Source organism: Musa acuminata, chromosome BXJ2-10 (assembly GCF_036884655.1).
Source record: "Musa acuminata AAA Group cultivar baxijiao chromosome BXJ2-10, Cavendish_Baxijiao_AAA, whole genome shotgun sequence".
NCBI lineage: Eukaryota > Viridiplantae > Streptophyta > Magnoliopsida > Zingiberales > Musaceae > Musa > Musa acuminata.
The window spans coordinates 18,238,762-18,256,514 of NC_088347.1; the positions used below are offsets into that span (position 1 = coordinate 18,238,762).

Below are 17,753 nucleotides of genomic sequence, written 5' to 3' on the forward strand. Positions count from 1 at the left end.
GTAGTTCCGTCCGTCCGCGCCCCGGTGGGAACGCGACATCCGGGCGTGGTCGGTATCTAGAAGCTACCACCGACCCAATCAGCGACGGACACCTGGACGGACGGGTGAAGCAGCCACGCTGTTTCCGAGTTCCCTCGGTTTAATTGTGCTTCTTATTCTTAGTAAACTCGCTATTATTGACCCCGTAAACGTCTCGTCGAGCCTCCTAATTGCGGTTTAGAGGGGCGACGCGTCGCCTTATTTAAGCCGACGCACCCCGACCTTTCTTCTTCCCCCTTCGCCCTCTGTTTCCAACGCTCTGTTTCGTAGAGGACACCAAATCTTGCTTTCTTCACCCTTCCTTCCGTTTCTCCGCCCCGTGTTCAGCCCTGCATTGTCTCTCGACGTCGTCGGCCTTCTGATTCCGGTGAGCTCCGCTTCCTTGGCCTCTGGAATACGGTCGGCCGACCCGTTCTACGAAAAAGGAGCTCGCTTTCTTTGATTTCTTCCTTCGATCTGCCGGTTGAGACGAGTCGTCAAAAATTTTTTGCTTCTTTCGGTGATCGTTTCGATCGTCGCTTACTTTGTGCTTGTGTTTTTGCTTGTTTCGATAGACCAAGATGGAATTCGATGACCACTACCGGCAGGCTCAGAGGGCTACATACGATTGCCTTCTCTTCGGTAAGTTCTCGGCTTTGGCCTTTCGCGTTGCATCCGTGGCTTCTTCGTCGCTGCGGTGATTGCAGAATGTTGATTCCCTGTCGTCGGTTGTGCTTGCAGATCTCGATGACACTCTCTACCCATTGAGTTCTGGCATCGCAACCGAGTGCCGTAAGAACATTGGAGGTACGACGACGACGACGACGACGGTCTCCTTTGGCCTTTTTCCTTCCGCTGTGTTTTGGCCCGTTGACTTTTCCATGGTTCCATCGTTTTCCTGATACGATCGTTTCCATTGTTCTCTAGATTACATGCACGAGAAACTTGGGATCGAGGAAAGCAAGATATCGGAGCTGTGCGATGTCCTATACAAGAACTACGGCACGACAATGGCTGGTCTAAGGGTACCTCGACAAGTTGCTCATCTCTCTTCTTACCGGTGATTACTTCGGCTCCTGCACTGAAACCCATCGTTGCGTTGTTCTTGTTGCTCAGGCCGTCGGCTACGACTTCGACTATGACGATTACCACAGCTTCGTTCATGGAAGATTGCCGTACAACAAGTTGAAGCCAGACCCTGTTCTTAGGCAGCTCTTGCTGAGCCTTCCGATGCGCAAAGTCGTAAGTTTCCCGAACGATGCACAGGACAAAACCACGAACGCCGTGTCTCTCCGTCGCTTGAGGTCTCATTTCTGCCATATCAATCTGCAAAACAGGTGTTCACGAACGGCGACGAGGTCCACGCTGCTGAGGTGCTCAAGAGGCTGGGGCTGGAAGACTGCTTCGAAGGGGTCATATGCTTCGAGACTCTGAATCCACCGTCCTCTTCCTGCGGCACACAAACCCCGAGCGAAATCTTCGACATCGTCGACCACTTCTCGAAGCCTGACACTAGCGGAATCGAACTACCCAAGACGCCGGTGGTGTGCAAGCCGTCCGTGGAAGCCATGGAGCACGCGCTGAGGCTCGCAAACATCGACCCCCAAAGAAGTGTACGATGCCATCGCCCATCTTATTGACCTCCATTACGCTTCTTTAGCACCATGGGGAGACTCACTGACGGAGCGAGCGTTGCAGGTTTTCTTCGATGACAGTGCACGGAACATTCGATCAGGAAAACGCATCGGTCTGCAGACCGTACTGGTAGGTCTCTTCGGCATGCACTGACTGGGTGGGAACCCTGCGATCGAGTTCATGTCCATGTCTGTCCCACGAGTCTCTCATCGGTGGGTGAATGCAGGTGGGGACTTCACACAGAGTGAAAGGCGCGGACCATGCTTTGGAGAGCATCCACAACATCAGGGAGGCGCTGCCGGAGCTGTGGGAGAAGGCAGAGAAATCAGGCAGCATCCGGCACTCGGGGAAGGTTGCGATGGAGACATCTGTGACTGCCTAATCGTCGGGATCGGTGGACCGGAGGGAGTGTACTCGACTTGTGGGGGCGCCGCTAGATCAGCACACAAAATGACATGGTAAGGGATTCGTTCGTAGCTGTGGGTCTGTCTTTTGTCTGGTTCTTGTAATTGTTCCCACGATTGGTCCAATGTTGTAATGTGGGCATCAAGAAATAATTATCATTCACCTTTCTTTTTTTGTATCTCTGCCTTTCAATTTATAACTATATATATTTTTTTTATAATATAAGAAAGAATCAGATTTATTTGTAATAAAAAAAATAAAAAATTAGAGTTTGATTAATCTATAAATATACTAAGTTTGATTAACAAGTTTCAAAATTTTTAGCTTGTGATTGACTGTTGATATTTTTGATATTTTTTCTTTCCACATAGCGATCGTCATCGATTATCTAGTAAGGTTTACGATCGTGAAATATTTATAATTCGATCTCACGTTATGAAAATTATGATTTTTTCTCGATAGAACAGACGAATAGATTAAAAAAAATAAAGTATTAAATTTTATTTAGGCTTTGGTGGTTTGTTTTTGACAGTTCGTCTCGGAATGATTTGATCTTACTATGTTCATTACGGTGATAATTCTGCGCCTTCCAATAATAAGCTGAAAACAACATCAGATCATTCATTCAAGAAGAAGGGGAGCTTGTTATGATGAACAATTCAACAACAATGATCTATAATGGTGGAGTCAAAGTCTTCCTGGTTGAATCATTCCACGGGTCAACGTTTCATCGTCATGTGTTCTTCCTTTGTGGTCGTCGACTAAGTCCAGCCATTAACCTTCTTCCATCAGGGGAGTTCTCAAAGTAAACATATCACATCATGCTGTACCCCAAAAAAAGGAGACTGCTTGTAGTCTTAGTTACCTAATCGATAGATTTACCAAAGGTCATCATTCTTAATCATTAATTGAGGTCCCTTTCTGCCGCCAAAGTCTCTTCCATGACATCCAGAGTTCACAGACAACAATGACATACGAACAAGAAGAGTAATAAGTTTCAGTATGTCGGACAATGTGACGGTGGGAATAATGTAAAAGAAAGTATAGGGATGATAGAAACTATAAATTATTTTTCACAGAAACCAACACATAAAGGAGAAGGTCAACCCAAGTAGTCAACCCAGCTCGGAGTCTTCGCATGGTTGATGGGTTGTGCTGTGTCAAGGCTTTTCTGCAAGCCTCCAAATCACCAAAAAAATGCTGACCATGGAAGTAACTTTCAATCACCTAAAGCTGTCTCCTTCACAACAGATAAATAATACATTCTTATCTCACGACAGATGAGGAGTGACATCCTATGAATGGACAAAGCTTCATTTGGAATGGCTCCTCATCTGATGTCTGACAACCACAAGGTCCCCAAATTTGCTGTAAGGTTCTCTTGCCCATGCTTCCACTATGCTAAATGGGATAACTTGCTGGTTTCACTCAGGCCATTTAATCTTTTATATGCTTGCACTATACAAAACCAGTTCTTAACCTTCTCTCTTAACATTAGCTACAGACTTTATTTGACTTTGGCACTTCTCCTTTATAGGCCTGTAGGATAAAACATTGTCAAGAACTGTAGCATCTTCATATATATACATGAGAATTCTAGTTATAATATTCTCAATTTCCATGACCAATTTCTAACTTTTGTAATCACAAGTAATAAGGAAGGGGCAGACAAGAAGGCTATATTGCAAAGGAGGAGGAATGCAAAAAAGCATGAGAGTGAAGAGAAATATCCAATCATGATGTATCATGTTGAATAAAATGTTAGAATAAAGCTTAAGGATGGGGAATTAAACCAAAACTAGCTTAGTGTAATTTGATATTCTGCTGATGAAAAACAAGCTTCTGCTCACAATTTGAACTGATGATGAAATATTTGTTGCTGGGTTTAAATGGCATGTTTAGATGCCACAAAACTCAAGTGAGACTTGTTGTAAGGAGCAATGACTACCAGGATAAATAAATAAATAAATATAAATATTTTGCATCATTAAAATTAAAATTGAAATATATCTAAATCACTATAATCTCATAATGGTGATAATTTTTAAAAAAATTAGATTTTTCAGGTGATGTCCTGATTTCATATGTGGTGTCTTAATTTTTTTCTAATATCCTAAATATCCTTCTTCTCTCTAAACAAAATAGTTTCTATCCATAGGTATACTCGTCTAATTAAATAGATCAATTTGTCGATGCATTCCGTTCCTATAGATAAGATATATGAGCGAACATTATTTTATAGAAATAAAAAAAAATATAATATTAAAAAAAATGGATATCAAATAAAAATAAAAATTCGTCCGAGAAAAAACAGAGACTTCTTCAGGTACTTAGCACCCTAAAAAAGTAAAAATAAAAATAAAGAAAAAAAGAATTAGGAAGGAAAAGCTGAGACGAAGGTTTTTGCATTGGATGAATGGGTGCCCATACGACAGCGATTTATCGCCGACTCGACGTTAAGGGCCATACGCAGCATGCAAATTTTGGCCAATGCACATGCCATTATTACTACCTTCTCGGTGGTACGTCAACACCGGCAAATCGAAGTGCGACTTGCTGCTTTCTTGCGCACGTGAGGCAGCATGCACATTTGCTGAAACACGTTGCATGACACGCATCCGTTCATTGCTCTCAGCTACTCCATTTGTTTATATAAATTAATAATAATAATAATAATAATAATAATTCAATATCTTCTTTATCTTACGTTTATGGAGCATTTTACATTTTTGTTATATTGATTGATATTATTAACACATGAAATACATTCGTCTATGGTACGTACAAAAGAAGCCACAGAGGTTTGTTGTTATAAATCTTAAGTAAACATATGTTTCAGACGAGGAGGGAATGATATAAGAATTTAAGAATTTCATATAATAATAAATAGGATATTTATTTGTTGGTTTGAACGTATGAAAGACCATTCATTACATACATAGCTTCGACATGTCTAAGATTCATATATCTATGATGGGGTAAGATAGACTGATCACCAATTTTAACAACAACTAGTGGAGAGAAAGAGAAGATTTTTTTTTAAAAAAAAATTGCAGAAAACCTAATATAAGATTTATATTAATTCAACACTCTCACTCTCTTCCTAGAGAAAATTAAAATTTTTATAATATAAAAAAAACTAATACAAGAAAATAAAATTCTTTACTATATGAGAAAAGTTAATACAAGGAAGTATTCTCCTTTGAGTTAGGTGTTAAACTGAGAAGAACTCTCTCTTCTCTCTAACCCTTCTAGAGTATCTTTTGTCGTCAAAATATCGACTTGCCTTTACACAAATAAGTTCTAATTTACTAAGGATTTTCTCTTCTTGTCTATATATCTAATTTAAATTCTAATTCACTAGAAATTTTAAATATAATAGTTTGAACCCTAATTTATGATCCCTAAAATAGTTACTAATCTGACTCGAGATATTCTAATGATAGCTAAGTTAATTCCTTTTTTAGTATATCATGATTCTCGTCGCAGTCAATTTTTGATGGCATGAGTAAATGTGTGTCTTTCTCAGATAAAAGAACAAAGCAACCCACTTTCTAGCGGACAACAAAATATAACAACAACATATCGAGGTCACTACATAAACTGTGCGTAGATGCACTCCATTTCTTTCCGTGATCCCAATCACAACATGATAAAAAAAAAAAAAAGTTCAAGTGACTTATGATTGCATAATTCCTACATCACCTTTGTCACAATTATTTTGATTAAAGGGGGGGATAGTGAGTACCGCATCCACACAAAACGATTTTCCATTTGATTAAATGTTGACCGCAAAAACGACATCCCTTGTTACGAATAATAATTCAAAAATCTTTATAATCATCATCATCATCATCATCATTTGCGTACGTACGAAAGAACCACCACCGCAGAATTGGTATCATCCACCTAATCTAACCACTACATCCATCAATATCACATTTTAAGAGGAGCAAATATATGTATTGTCTGATCAAATTATAGGAGCAAATATCTTGTCATGGCCACATTATCATGCAATCAAACTTCTAATTTAGACAAGCTTTTTGAGCCAATAAATAAATAAACTTGTACAGATCCAAACAATCCATGCATATCCTCCTCTTTCATGTCCAATCTAACATTCTTTTCACTTGACTTTTCACCCCCCTCATATTTAGGATCACATTTTCTCGCCTCATCTTTTTGTTGGATGCATAAAAAAGCTATTCAGCATACATTAAAAAAAAAAAAAAAGGACTTCTGTTCTCTGATCATACAAATAAACTTGCCAGTGGAACAAAAGAAAAGTATGGCAAAAAGCCATCACCAGAGATGATGTATAACCAAGACAAGTTGCTAAAGAAAGTTCATTCTTACATATTCATCTCTTTGATATGCACATCCCATTGCACATAACAAACAGATTAAATAATCTCTCTGATCAAGTACAAACTCAATTAATCCTTCTTCCCTGCAAAACACCAATCCTAGCAATTAAAAAAATATATTAACAGCAACAACATATCAGTTGTTTGGTAAAGTAACAACAGCTATATAAATAACAGAGGACATTAAATTGCACTAGTTATCAATGAGCCCTGGGAAAGGGAGACAAGGTTAAAGCAACTCTCACAAAAAGGTCGAATATTTTACGACAAACAAACTTTGTTATTTGAACATTTTATATTGCGAGTGAGTTGCACAACAGAAGTCAAAAAGGAGAGAGGGATGCATTAGCAAACTTCTGATATTGATCAAAACTAAGAAATTAAGACTAAAACAACAGCCTAAACATATGCTAAATTAAGGAGCTAACGATATAGTATCTACTTCAAATTGTATCAAAATAAAATAACTGCACCAAAGATTCTGAAAAAAAATCATTTATCTATGCATATCCAATTGTATAATTAGCTAGCAAGAAGCCAAAGCTGAAGAAACGTTCTACATACCATATTCATGCAATTTAATAAATGCTAGTTCACCACTAACACTAAGAAGTAGAATGTCTGGCATTTGTATGCCGGACACTAAAATATCTAGGATCTCTAGTAAAAATAAATAAATTCTAGGTTAGGTACATTTAAATAAGCATTCTACATATTTTCATTTTATCAAAAGAAAAGAGTTTTCAATTTTCCTTTCAAAATTGGCAAGTCATACAAAAAGGGGAAACAAAACGTTCAAGTATCATATTCCAAGATGCATGTGTGTCCAGAACCAAAACAAAAAATTGTTAATTCTCTAGTATACAAGCTAAGCAGAGAGGCACAAGATGATTTGTTGCTAAATGCCAAGTCACTTGCTAACATGAAGAAAGAGTTTTGCCACTTAAAATCTAGTCTTTTTGCAGTTCTAGGCTGATTGTGAAACAAGTTTGCAACACATCACCAGAAAACGTGGGGAGCGACGCAAAGCTGACACAGATCTGGGTGACTGAATTGCAGGTTGGCCTGTGTTGACCTTTTTATGAGGATCATATTGATGATCATTAACTTTAACACGAAGATAATTTTGCATCACTGATGTTTCACTTTTACTATCCACAGAAGCTGGTGGTGCAGATGATACTGTAACTGAAGATGAGTCTGGATATACAGACATGGATGTAGGTAACATTCCTGTAAGGTAATAAAAAAATGTTCCATCAGATGCAATTAAGGAAGCATCAAATTCAAATGCTTACAGACAAGACAAAACTGCCGGGAAAATTCTTAGCAAAAATGTCCACAGTCAGCAGAAGCCCTACATTTGCTCAGCAACATCACAATAGAATTCTTGAAATATATATGCAAGCACAAGAAATGAGGATTGGATTGCTAAGCAATTCTGCCTACAAAGTTGTGCATAAGCATTGAACTAGAGTGCAGAGCATTGTCATTCTCCCAGATCTGCAACTGAGCATGAAGCTCGCTCTGTTATTTGAATACGTCTAATGTCACTCAGAATCCTTTTATGAACTTCAAGGTCTGATTCTGTCTCCTAGAGTTAAAATTTGAAAACCAGATGATTATTAAAGAAGAGATTTAACATTGAATTTTTTTGGCAAACCGTTTTTCAAACCTAACATGTGGATTAGCAATTAGCACACCTGTGCTCAACTTGAGCAGAACTATCACTAGATACAAAACAATTCAAGTAGAGAAGGCAAATTATATAGGAAGTAATAAGCAAAATGCATTTAAAACAACATGATAATAGCACAACCATGAACCTGAAAATTGAAAGTATATGACAGGTTTCTCCAATTAAGCATCATTAGTTTCAATCAAGGAAATGATTTGTGATTGGCACAAGCTGCCAGTTCACCTCAAAAAAATAGTCACAGTGAAGGCAAGCAAAGAACAGATATTTTCCTCTATTGCATGTGAATATCAACTGGCTGATGTGTGACAAAAAAATGTTAAAGATTCAGGCAATTAAATCATAGAAAAAACAAATGTTGTCAATATGAAACCAGCTAAAGGAACTACAACTTGACAGATAAAAGAAGAAAAAGGAACACAGAAAATACTCGATTAGGTTAATCAGAAGCAATTTAATGTCATACTGAAAAGAATCATCTGAATCTGACTACATCAGAAATGATTTCAAATAGGAACTTGATCAGTTCAGTGGTTCTAGTTAAAATTGTCATTGCAAAATTTACCATTTGATGCAGCAACCTGGAACTTCTCTCTCATGATTCTTGCAAACTTGAATAAGCCGTTTGTTTTATTTAAGTCCATGATCAATTCAGGAATACCTTCCAATATTGTGTTGCAGTCCAGTACTGAAGATCACCAAAAGAATTCCGTGTATAAATCAAGAAGAATGAAAATAAAATATTTGAGGATTTGAACTTATGCCAACGTGAACTTTGAACTTACAGTTGTAAGCGTCGTTATCAAGCCTTATGCTGAACGAGTATTCCTCATTTGGGTTCTTCCGATCAATTTTGTCAAAGATAAACTTGACCCCTTGATCGTACAAAACAATGGTTACGGAGATAAACTCCTGGACAAAGATTAACAAATTTCATACTTACCTTCTCCACATTCAGCTCGGAAACCAAGAATCCTATTGTACCACTCAATGGCCTCCTCTGTTTTTTGTCTTTCAAGAATATATTGACTACTCTTTACTTCTAAAGCTTCCAGAGCTAGAAAAGAAAAATATTTAATCATATGTCAATGACCAATTAACCAATTCCCAATCATATCAATCATAGTAACATGTCCACACCAATCTCCTTATAGTAACTACGAAAAGACGTGCACATGGATCAGAATGGTTCCATTTGAGGATACCTCAAGTTAGAGCATGAAATGAAACTGAACCAACAGAAAAGTTAAAACAGAATTATAAAGGGTGGTTCCTCGTTTGAAGGCACATTGTTTTATACATAAAGAAACTATCTAGAGGAAACATACCATTCATGAGGACAAGAAAATATTATATGTTGTGATACATGGTACATTTATTACAACATTATGTATTAAATTAACTAAGATGAATATATTGTATCAAGATTTTTGTTTCATATATTACACATTATCAGCTGGCATTTGGGTCAGTACCGTCAGGTCTTTTTTAAATACTGGTCCAAAATGAAACCATGATTTGTTCGGCTTTGCATTGCAAACTAAACTAATCAGTTACAGAATAAGACCAACATTGTACAAGAAATTATGGTAATAGTGAAGCAGGTTTGATAAATCTAACAGCTTGCTTAATAGCTAAAGAATCAAGCTGTAGAAACGTTACTCTATCAACAGGAGAAATAGTGAAGCAGGTCTGCTATATACCAAGTAGTTGTTCTGATATAACTGCAGAATGTTTGTCTCTCTTTCTCCTTAGATCTAGAATTGTCTTCTTCAGCTGCTCAGTTCTAGATGCTGTGCTAGAAAGGGCTTCAGCAAGAAATGTGGACTTGGACTCTTTACCAGTCTTCACTACAAAAGTAAATCACATGTCACTAACTGTATTATAGCATGTGCACACACACACACAAAGACACACCAACTTGTACTACATAACGGGAAAGAGTTTAAATTTGCAAATCATACTAAAGGTGATCAAACATAAACTCAATATTTCTGGAGAAGCCATTGTAAAAGTTTCTAAACATTTCTTGTAAACCATCTCATTGTTCCTTGGAGTAGCAGCCTCTGGTTTAAAGACAGTATACCATGGATAAAACTCTTTTCATCCTAACACGGATATAAAGCATGATTTTGGGGAAAGAAAGTAGCAACAGTCTATAGGAGTCATTCCTGGCACATACATAACTTTGCAAACATGGGTTTAGATAAGAAACTAGAATATAGGTTTCAAATTTAATATTGATCAAGCAGAACCTTTCAAATTAAAGCTTCCACTTTAGTAAAAATATAAGAAGAAAAGTAACTATGGCAATCTCAAAAAATACGCAAATTTCAGATTGATTAGGATCTACCTTGGACTGCAAAGCTGGCAAGATAAATCAAACCTGGTAAATCAGAGTCATCCCTTCTTTAATGGGAATAAGAGCCTGGAACATGCTATAAATTTTATTTGGACATGAAACATAAACAGATTTGAATAATGCAACAGCTTCTGAAGTTTTATAAATTCCATTTTTTTCAGGTAATTTGTCATTGAATAGATATCAACTTTTCACCAAGCATCTAGAGATCGGAAACCAAACAGAAACTTCAAGAAATTTTCAGGTAGTATGATACTTTCTTCTGGCACTTATGTGGTTAGAAGCAGATCTGATCTCGTAATGACAGGCTCTAATATTAAGATGGACTGGATCACCTCTGCCATACATGTAATGAGGCCCATATGTTTAAGTCCCATACATCATGTCTGCAAGGCACCACCCTAAAACTTTTTCAAGGGTGATTAGTTCAGTTAAATAGTTTTTTTCATACCATAGCCCTAACGATTTAAGCTCTTATAAGATCTATTTTGTTTCTTACATATTTTTGTGTTTGTTTTCACACATAAAATGTCGGTTACGTTTCAAGGTTATGGTGCTCATGTTAATTGGCCAAGTCAGGAGTTCCACCATCTCACTCGCTAACAAGCACAACGACAACAAGAATAATATGCATTATAGCTCCAACTATTTGGTGTCTGCTACATGGATCTTATCCAGCCACTATGCATATATTAAGGTAATTTACACTAACAAATAAGAAGAGACTCATAACTGTCGCAAAAATATTGGCATCATGCACATGCAGTAAGATGATTAAGGTATGTCTCCCTTGACACTTGGTGGGGAAGGATGGGATCCATGTAGCTGGTCTTAAAAAAATGGGAATAAGTTTTTCTCCACTTCTAGAAATAAAATATGAGGAATGCTGCAAAAGAAATGCATCGCATACCAATTTGATTTGAGCATATGTTTATACAATTTAAAAGAATAATAGAAGAAGAGACTTGTACGTGAGAAAGAGTATACCTGAAAGAGCTTCAACCAAATCAGCCTCCAATTCCTTGAGGCTATCTTTCAGCCTGCCAAGTTTTTCTGCACTAAAAAAAAATAAATTAATAACAATTTTAAAGATGGATTACTGGGACCCATGGATGAAAGATATTATACTCTACATAGATGCTCACCCTCCATTTATCTGGAAAAAAATAGCATAAAAAATGAAAAGAAGATTAGATTGCAACTTGCAAATTATATTCTTATTGATCATAAACTAAGATGTATTTCTATTGGCAATTACTTGAAACATCTTTATGAACTTAGATAGAACAATTATCATTCTTCCCTTTTATATTCTATGCTGCTTGTCGCAAATACCAACTAGTTAGTTCACGTCACTTGTCTTTTGCCAAGCCTTTGTGCAGAGAATTTGCTGGTTTGGCTACTCCTTTTATGAATTAGTTTAGCCACATAAACCACAACAAATAAAATTAATCCCTTGAAACTCATAATGTTATTCCCCCTCTCCAGGAAAAAGAGGCAAAATTAACGAGATGCAATCAACTTCATGGTCAATATGATGTATAAGGATCAATCTTCAACAACCCAACCATGACTGCGTACAAAACAGCCACATTAGCGTAACCTACTTTGAAAACCCTAATGGCAATATTCTTGGCAGAGATTACCAAAACCCTAATGATTGAAACAAATGACTGAAAGCATAATTGCTTCAATCTAAAAACTACGGCAGATCCCTTCCTCAATAGCACTGAGCCTCTCGTGGTAGACTGATCCAGGAATTCGCGAAGAAAGAAAATAGATCAGGATTTAACGAGGTAATGACGAAACGATAAACCAATTAAATCGAAAGAAAGCGTCGTCTCTCGGATGCCGATGCGAGCAGAGCGGAGGAAGGGGGGAATGGACCTCGATCAGCTAGGTTTTGCCCGGCCAAGGAGCGGACGGAGAGGAGGGAATGGCGGAAGGAACTCGCGGCGAGGTCAGCCCTCTGGCGCTGGATTTCGATCTCCCGGATGCAGGCGAGCCGCTGCTCCGCCATCCTCCCGTGGATCGACTCCTCCGTCCTCCGCTGCATCGCTTCGGCAACGAGAACGAAGCGGTTTTGGCTCCTCTCTCCCTCTTCGAGTCGGTTTGCCGTTCAAATTTCGAGTCGCGCTGCCACGTTCCAAGAGCAGCCTTTTTTGCTGGGGCAGAAGGCTGCAAACGGATCGGATCCCAGATACCCGACCCGATAAAGTATACATAATATTTTAATAATCTATAAATAATGATCTAGGTAGATTTTTAATCTCAATTAAACTAACTATAAATCTAAAAATATAATATTTTAATAATCTATAATAATGACAATTGATATGATGTCATTTGTAGTATTTTTCAATAACGTTAATCTTGTTTTTAATATATCAATAAAATATTATAAATGTTATTGAAAAATACTATAAACGATCCAAATGAAAACACTATAATGGTTGAAAACTGATTTTAAAAAATGGGGAAACAATTTACCGAAAAAACTTTTGAGGGATATTTTGGGTATTTTTAAATTATAGATATTATTTGGAGAAAACAAAAAAAGAGATACTTCTTGAGTAATAGAGTATTTTTTAGGAAACAATCCAAAAGAAATTATTGGTCATATTAATTAATTAAAGAAAGAATGTATATGATAGTGAATATATTCAATTGAACTTAAGCATCTTAGCCAATAATTCATACTATAAAATAATATTGGGCATGGGAAGGGATTCGAGTATGATATGTCTATTGTCGTTAACTCAGATTAGATATTTTGAATCAATAGTTGAGTCCAACATATTAATATATCAGTTATTTTGTTATATGAGAACATGATAATGAAGCATGCTGGTTTTCTCAGCATGGCAATGCAATTAGAAACAATGAAGGGATTAATATGCTGACGAACACAACATTTGACCTTTGGAAGAAGAGCATGAAGGTGATCCCAAGCTCCCTAAGGTCAACTTTATAGCCTCGAAGGAGAGAATGATGCATTTTATTCCAATCCCCCATTTTGACACTGAAAACATGAGAGCAATAACAAGAATCTATGCACAACAACATATGAAACAGATACATAGCTTGCTACTCCTCCTTGATAGCTACACTTGACTAGTCTAGAGAAGGGGAAGCTAAGGGTCTTGGATGAGCAACCTTTCCATCTCCAACTCTCTGTGAACTTCTCCGAAGAGGCAAACGTGGATGGCCGTTGGCTGACTTTGGATCAGTCGTCTGAGGGTTATTGCTGATGTCTTTAGCGTCCTGAAGCTGTTCTAATGCAGTCACCACTTGATCCATGGGTGGCCTTTGCTTTGCTTGCATGGACAGGCACTGGAGTGCGAGAGCAGCCGCTTTCTGGGCTCCTGCCGGTGAGTACTGCCCTTGCAATCTGGAATCTAAGATGCGGATGGTCTTTCGCTTGCTTGTGAGATAAAGCTTTGCCCACTCCACTAGATTGTGCTCTGTGACAGGGCGTTTCTTGTCAATGGCACGCTGCCCGGTCAACATCTCAAGAAGAACGACACCAAAGCTATAAACATCGCTCTTGCAAGTCAAATGACCTGTGAAAATTAGGATATGAATGAATGAGTCAGCAAGTATCAAGGCTTAGTTTACATGCTACCAACTTACACAATGCAGATGGAAATCTTTCACAAAAATGATAAAAACATCCATGTAACGAAAACTCAAACATCATTTGATAGTTCAAGTTTCAATCTACCATTTGACTTTGTCGATAAATTAGAAAAAAATCCCGAGGTTCTAATTTCATATTTAATCTCAAGTCCAGTCATCGGTTGGCAGCTTCTATTTAATCATTAACTTATGTGCAATTTGAAAGATTGCTCTTTGCAAAAGAGATAACCCCAAAGAATTGAATTCTTAAATGTAAAAGGCATTCATAATTAGAAATATTTAGCCCATTAATGTGGGATAGGAATGGCAAAGTAGCAGCGATGACAGCAAATGAAGCAATTCCTGACTAATCAACTACACAAGATAACTATCCGAGGAAGTAGACAAAGAGAATACAATTAATTAGCTTCATTGATCCTACAATCATTGAAAAATAAACAAAGTGATGGAAATTAGTCCGACAAGAATGCTAAGCAGATGAGGGAGATATGTAAATATTTTCAACAGACAGATGATAAGCAAAAAGTATTCCATGCCATGGGAGAAAGATTATTCAGCCAAATTACCTGTTGCAAGGTACTCGGGAGCAGCATATCCATATGTGCCCATGACCCTTGTAGAGACGTGGCTTTTATCATCAGAGGGACCATCCTTTGCCAATCCAAAATCCGAAAGCTTTGCGTTATAGTTCTGCATATAGGGCCAGAAGATTAATTCTCAAATCGAATGCATGTCCATCGGAAAGAAAAAGAAGGCAAAATGATTATATACTGAATCAAGAAGCACATTGGAAGCTTTAAAATCACGATAAATGACTTTCGCCTTGTCACTATGAAGAAAAGCGAGTCCTTTAGCAGCTCCGAGCGCAATCTTCATTCGGAGATTCCAAGAGAGTGCCTGGTAGTATGAACTCCCTGCATCACCATCAAAATAGACAATCTTCATTAGGCATGAAGAATGCATCTAGTATAATGAATATCAAATGCAGGGTGTGTAGACCACCACAGATAACTTACTCCTGAAGAGATGATTCTCCAAGCTTCCGCGAGGCATAAACTCATACACAAGAAGCCTTTGTTCATCCTCCAGGCAGTATCCGATAAGCTTCACGAGGTTAGGATGAGACAGCTGGCTCAGGTAATTGACCTCTGTCTACAAGATTTAAAGAAGTTGCTCTAAAGCTATAGAATATTCAAAAAGTAAAAGCATCAAAGTCAAACCTTCCAGGAATTGATACTCACCAGCCACTCCCGATGACCCTGGAAGCCGTCCTGGTTGAGTTTCTTCACGGCGATAACTAATCCGGTCCCAGGCTTGACTGCTGCAAATGTGTGCTCATCAATCCATCCCTTGAACACTGAACCAAAGCCTCCCTCTCCCAACACACTGTCTGGCCGGAAGTTTCTGGTGGCAATTCTGAGTTCATTGAAGATGAAGCTCTTCAGATTGGACGACGACAAGATCTCACCCTCGCTCCGTGGGGTTAGAGGCATGAAGGAGGCAGACATCCTGCTGCTAGAACCACTTGACACATTTCCCTTCCTCTTGCCATGTTTAGAGTTCCCTACTAGCAATCCAAACACAATGATATGTAAGATTCACAAGAAATTCCATATCACATTCACAATCAGCCAATGAATTTAATCGAGTAATATGATTGCCGAGTTTGGCATTGACTTTGGCAACATCACGATTGGAAAATCTGTCAAACCAGCAAATTTGATTCATGAAAGCATAGAACTGAACCCAACTTCACACCGTGAGAAGCAAACAACTTCAGTCTAAAATTAGAAGAGAACTGTTGCTTCTCTTACCTACCAAAATATATCATCAAATAATCCCTGATTCACTAGATTGGCTCAGCGTCGAACAAAGAACCCTAACTTTCCACTTAATCCACTCAGAACTCATCGTATCCAGCTTAAAGCGGCCCCGTAGAGCTCACCGTTAACAACTTAAAGAATCCAAATCCTATTGAAAGCGCTCTAAAGTCCAAAACTTTCCACTCCCACACTTGTTCTGGAGCTCTGGTCGAACTAAAAAGTTTGCTAAAAAGATGAAATTTCCAGTACCTGAAGCGAAGACAACATGGGAATGGCTCTCCGCCTTGACCTTCGCACCCCAGCAATTACCCATAGAAGAATTCCCGAACCGAGACGACAGGGATCGGCTTCCTCTCCCTCTCGCTCCTCAAATTAGCAATCCAGGAAGTAGAATTTACTGAGGCCAAATCAGCGAGGGAGTAACCACCGGGTCCGCCGATGAAACACCCTTTTCTTCTCTCTTGTATAAAAAACAACAAGAATCAGATGCCCCCTCCGATCCAGCTCGCCGGAACTCCAGATGGAAGAACATATCGACAGCGAAAAGGAGCGAGCTTGGATCGAATGGCCAGGGAAGGGGCGTCATAAAAGGACGTCATAAAAGGCCAGGGAAGGGGAACGTGAAAGGTGGCTCCTTTATTACTCTTTTCTTGAAGACCTTCGTTACGGTTGACTTCGAGGCAGCGACGAAACAGGTCAGTCAACTGACAGAGGGCAGTGGGACCCAATTAACAATCAGTCAAACAATACAAATTATTGTTATTATATTATTATTTATATTATTATAATTATGAGGCACTTCTGATTTTATTTCTATATTTTATGTGGTCAAAGTTGGGATTTGAGTGTAAAAGATTTTGGATGAATTTATGAAAAACACTTTTAACTTTGGATTTTTTCGGTAAAATATCTTTAAGTTAGAAAATTTCTCATATAATACCTTTATTTTTTAAAATAATTATTTCAACTATGTGGACGATTGTCCTCCACCGTATTTATTATACTCATATCTTTGCTCGACTGATCGTCTCTTTTATTATGTGTATGGTCGCTTTATGCTTGACACCCTTGTTTGTTGATCCTTGTCATGATCGATCATGATCCTCGTGTAAAAAAAAAAAAAAAGATCGATTATGACCATTGTACAACCATCATATCAACGATGATATAAAAAAAAGAAAGATCGATTATGACATCATGTCAACCATATATAAAAAAAAAAAAAGGTCGACTATGACCATTGTACAACCATTATGTCAAAAAAAGAGAGATCCCTTTGTCTTCTACTTTGCATAAGAGGTACAATCAACTATGATAAGTTTCAATGAGTAAGCAAGAGTTGATGAATCGAGTGACTAAGCGTAACTAAAATTAAGAGTCAAACAAGAATTTTTTAATATTACGAAAGCAAAATGATCTTTTTATGCGATCAACAACTCTGTGTTTTTTCTAAGAATTCATCCAAATATTTTTATAAAATAAAATAATAATTATTCTAAATGACTCAGTTATAAGAAATCAATATAAATGGATGAGGAATAATAATTTCTCATGGAGCTGATCTAATGGTGCAATATAAATGTGTGTAGGACAATGACATTTCCTTCCGGGCCATTTCCACATCTTGAAGCAATAGTAATATAATCAGTGATACGACCTACTCGTCGACAAATTAATTATAGTTTATGTAGTTGTTTAACGGTGATAATATATATTTTCGTATTATTGGAGTGCATCGGTGAGTAGCCATAAAAGCTTATTTGTGTGGGATCTCCGGAATTCATTTATCAATACCAATCCATATT

General features: G+C 37.8%; 3 protein-coding genes across 6 annotated transcripts; 1 reads left to right on the forward strand and 2 right to left on the reverse strand.

Moving 5' to 3' along the window:
* The first annotated feature begins 251 nt into the window (after window positions 1-251).
* LOC135624366 (phosphate metabolism protein 8-like) lies at window positions 252-2,236 on the forward strand. Of its 2 annotated transcripts, none has more exons than XM_065127881.1 (8): window positions 252-406; window positions 594-660; window positions 760-825; window positions 946-1,043; window positions 1,135-1,260; window positions 1,356-1,631; window positions 1,717-1,782; window positions 1,880-2,236. In XM_065127881.1, the coding sequence occupies exons 2-8, from the start codon at window positions 600-602 to the stop codon at window positions 2,033-2,035; spliced, it is 849 nt and encodes a 282-aa protein (XP_064983953.1). In that variant the 5' UTR covers window positions 252-406; window positions 594-599; the 3' UTR covers window positions 2,036-2,236. The 2 variants fall into 2 exon arrangements, with proteins under 2 accessions (XP_064983953.1, XP_064983954.1); XM_065127882.1 differs by having other exon boundaries at window positions 354-501.
* A 4,019-nt stretch (window positions 2,237-6,255) lies between these two features.
* LOC135625888 (kinetochore protein SPC25 homolog) lies at window positions 6,256-12,628 on the reverse strand. The gene is made up of 8 exons (XM_065131011.1): window positions 12,374-12,628; window positions 11,474-11,539; window positions 9,828-9,974; window positions 9,068-9,181; window positions 8,910-8,999; window positions 8,690-8,812; window positions 7,432-7,661; window positions 6,256-6,511 (listed from the first exon to the last, which is right to left on the reverse strand). The coding sequence occupies exons 1-8, from the start codon at window positions 12,540-12,542 to the stop codon at window positions 6,494-6,496; spliced, it is 957 nt and encodes a 318-aa protein (XP_064987083.1). The 5' UTR covers window positions 12,543-12,628; the 3' UTR covers window positions 6,256-6,493.
* Window positions 12,629-13,453: 825 nt separating this feature from the next.
* On the reverse strand, window positions 13,454-16,547 carry LOC135582500 (receptor-like cytoplasmic kinase 176). Of its 3 annotated transcripts, none has more exons than XM_065128182.1 (6): window positions 16,198-16,547; window positions 15,367-15,689; window positions 15,142-15,277; window positions 14,897-15,039; window positions 14,692-14,815; window positions 13,454-14,049 (listed from the first exon to the last, which is right to left on the reverse strand). In XM_065128182.1, exons 1-6 carry the CDS (start codon window positions 16,259-16,261, stop codon window positions 13,601-13,603), a joined length of 1,239 nt encoding a protein of 412 aa, XP_064984254.1. In that variant the 5' UTR covers window positions 16,262-16,547; the 3' UTR covers window positions 13,454-13,600. The 3 variants fall into 3 exon arrangements, with proteins under 3 accessions (XP_064984254.1, XP_064984255.1, XP_064984253.1); XM_065128183.1 differs by having other exon boundaries at window positions 14,912-15,039; window positions 15,367-15,692; XM_065128181.1 differs by having other exon boundaries at window positions 15,367-15,692; window positions 16,198-16,546.
* Between the last annotated feature and the right edge of the window lie 1,206 nt (window positions 16,548-17,753).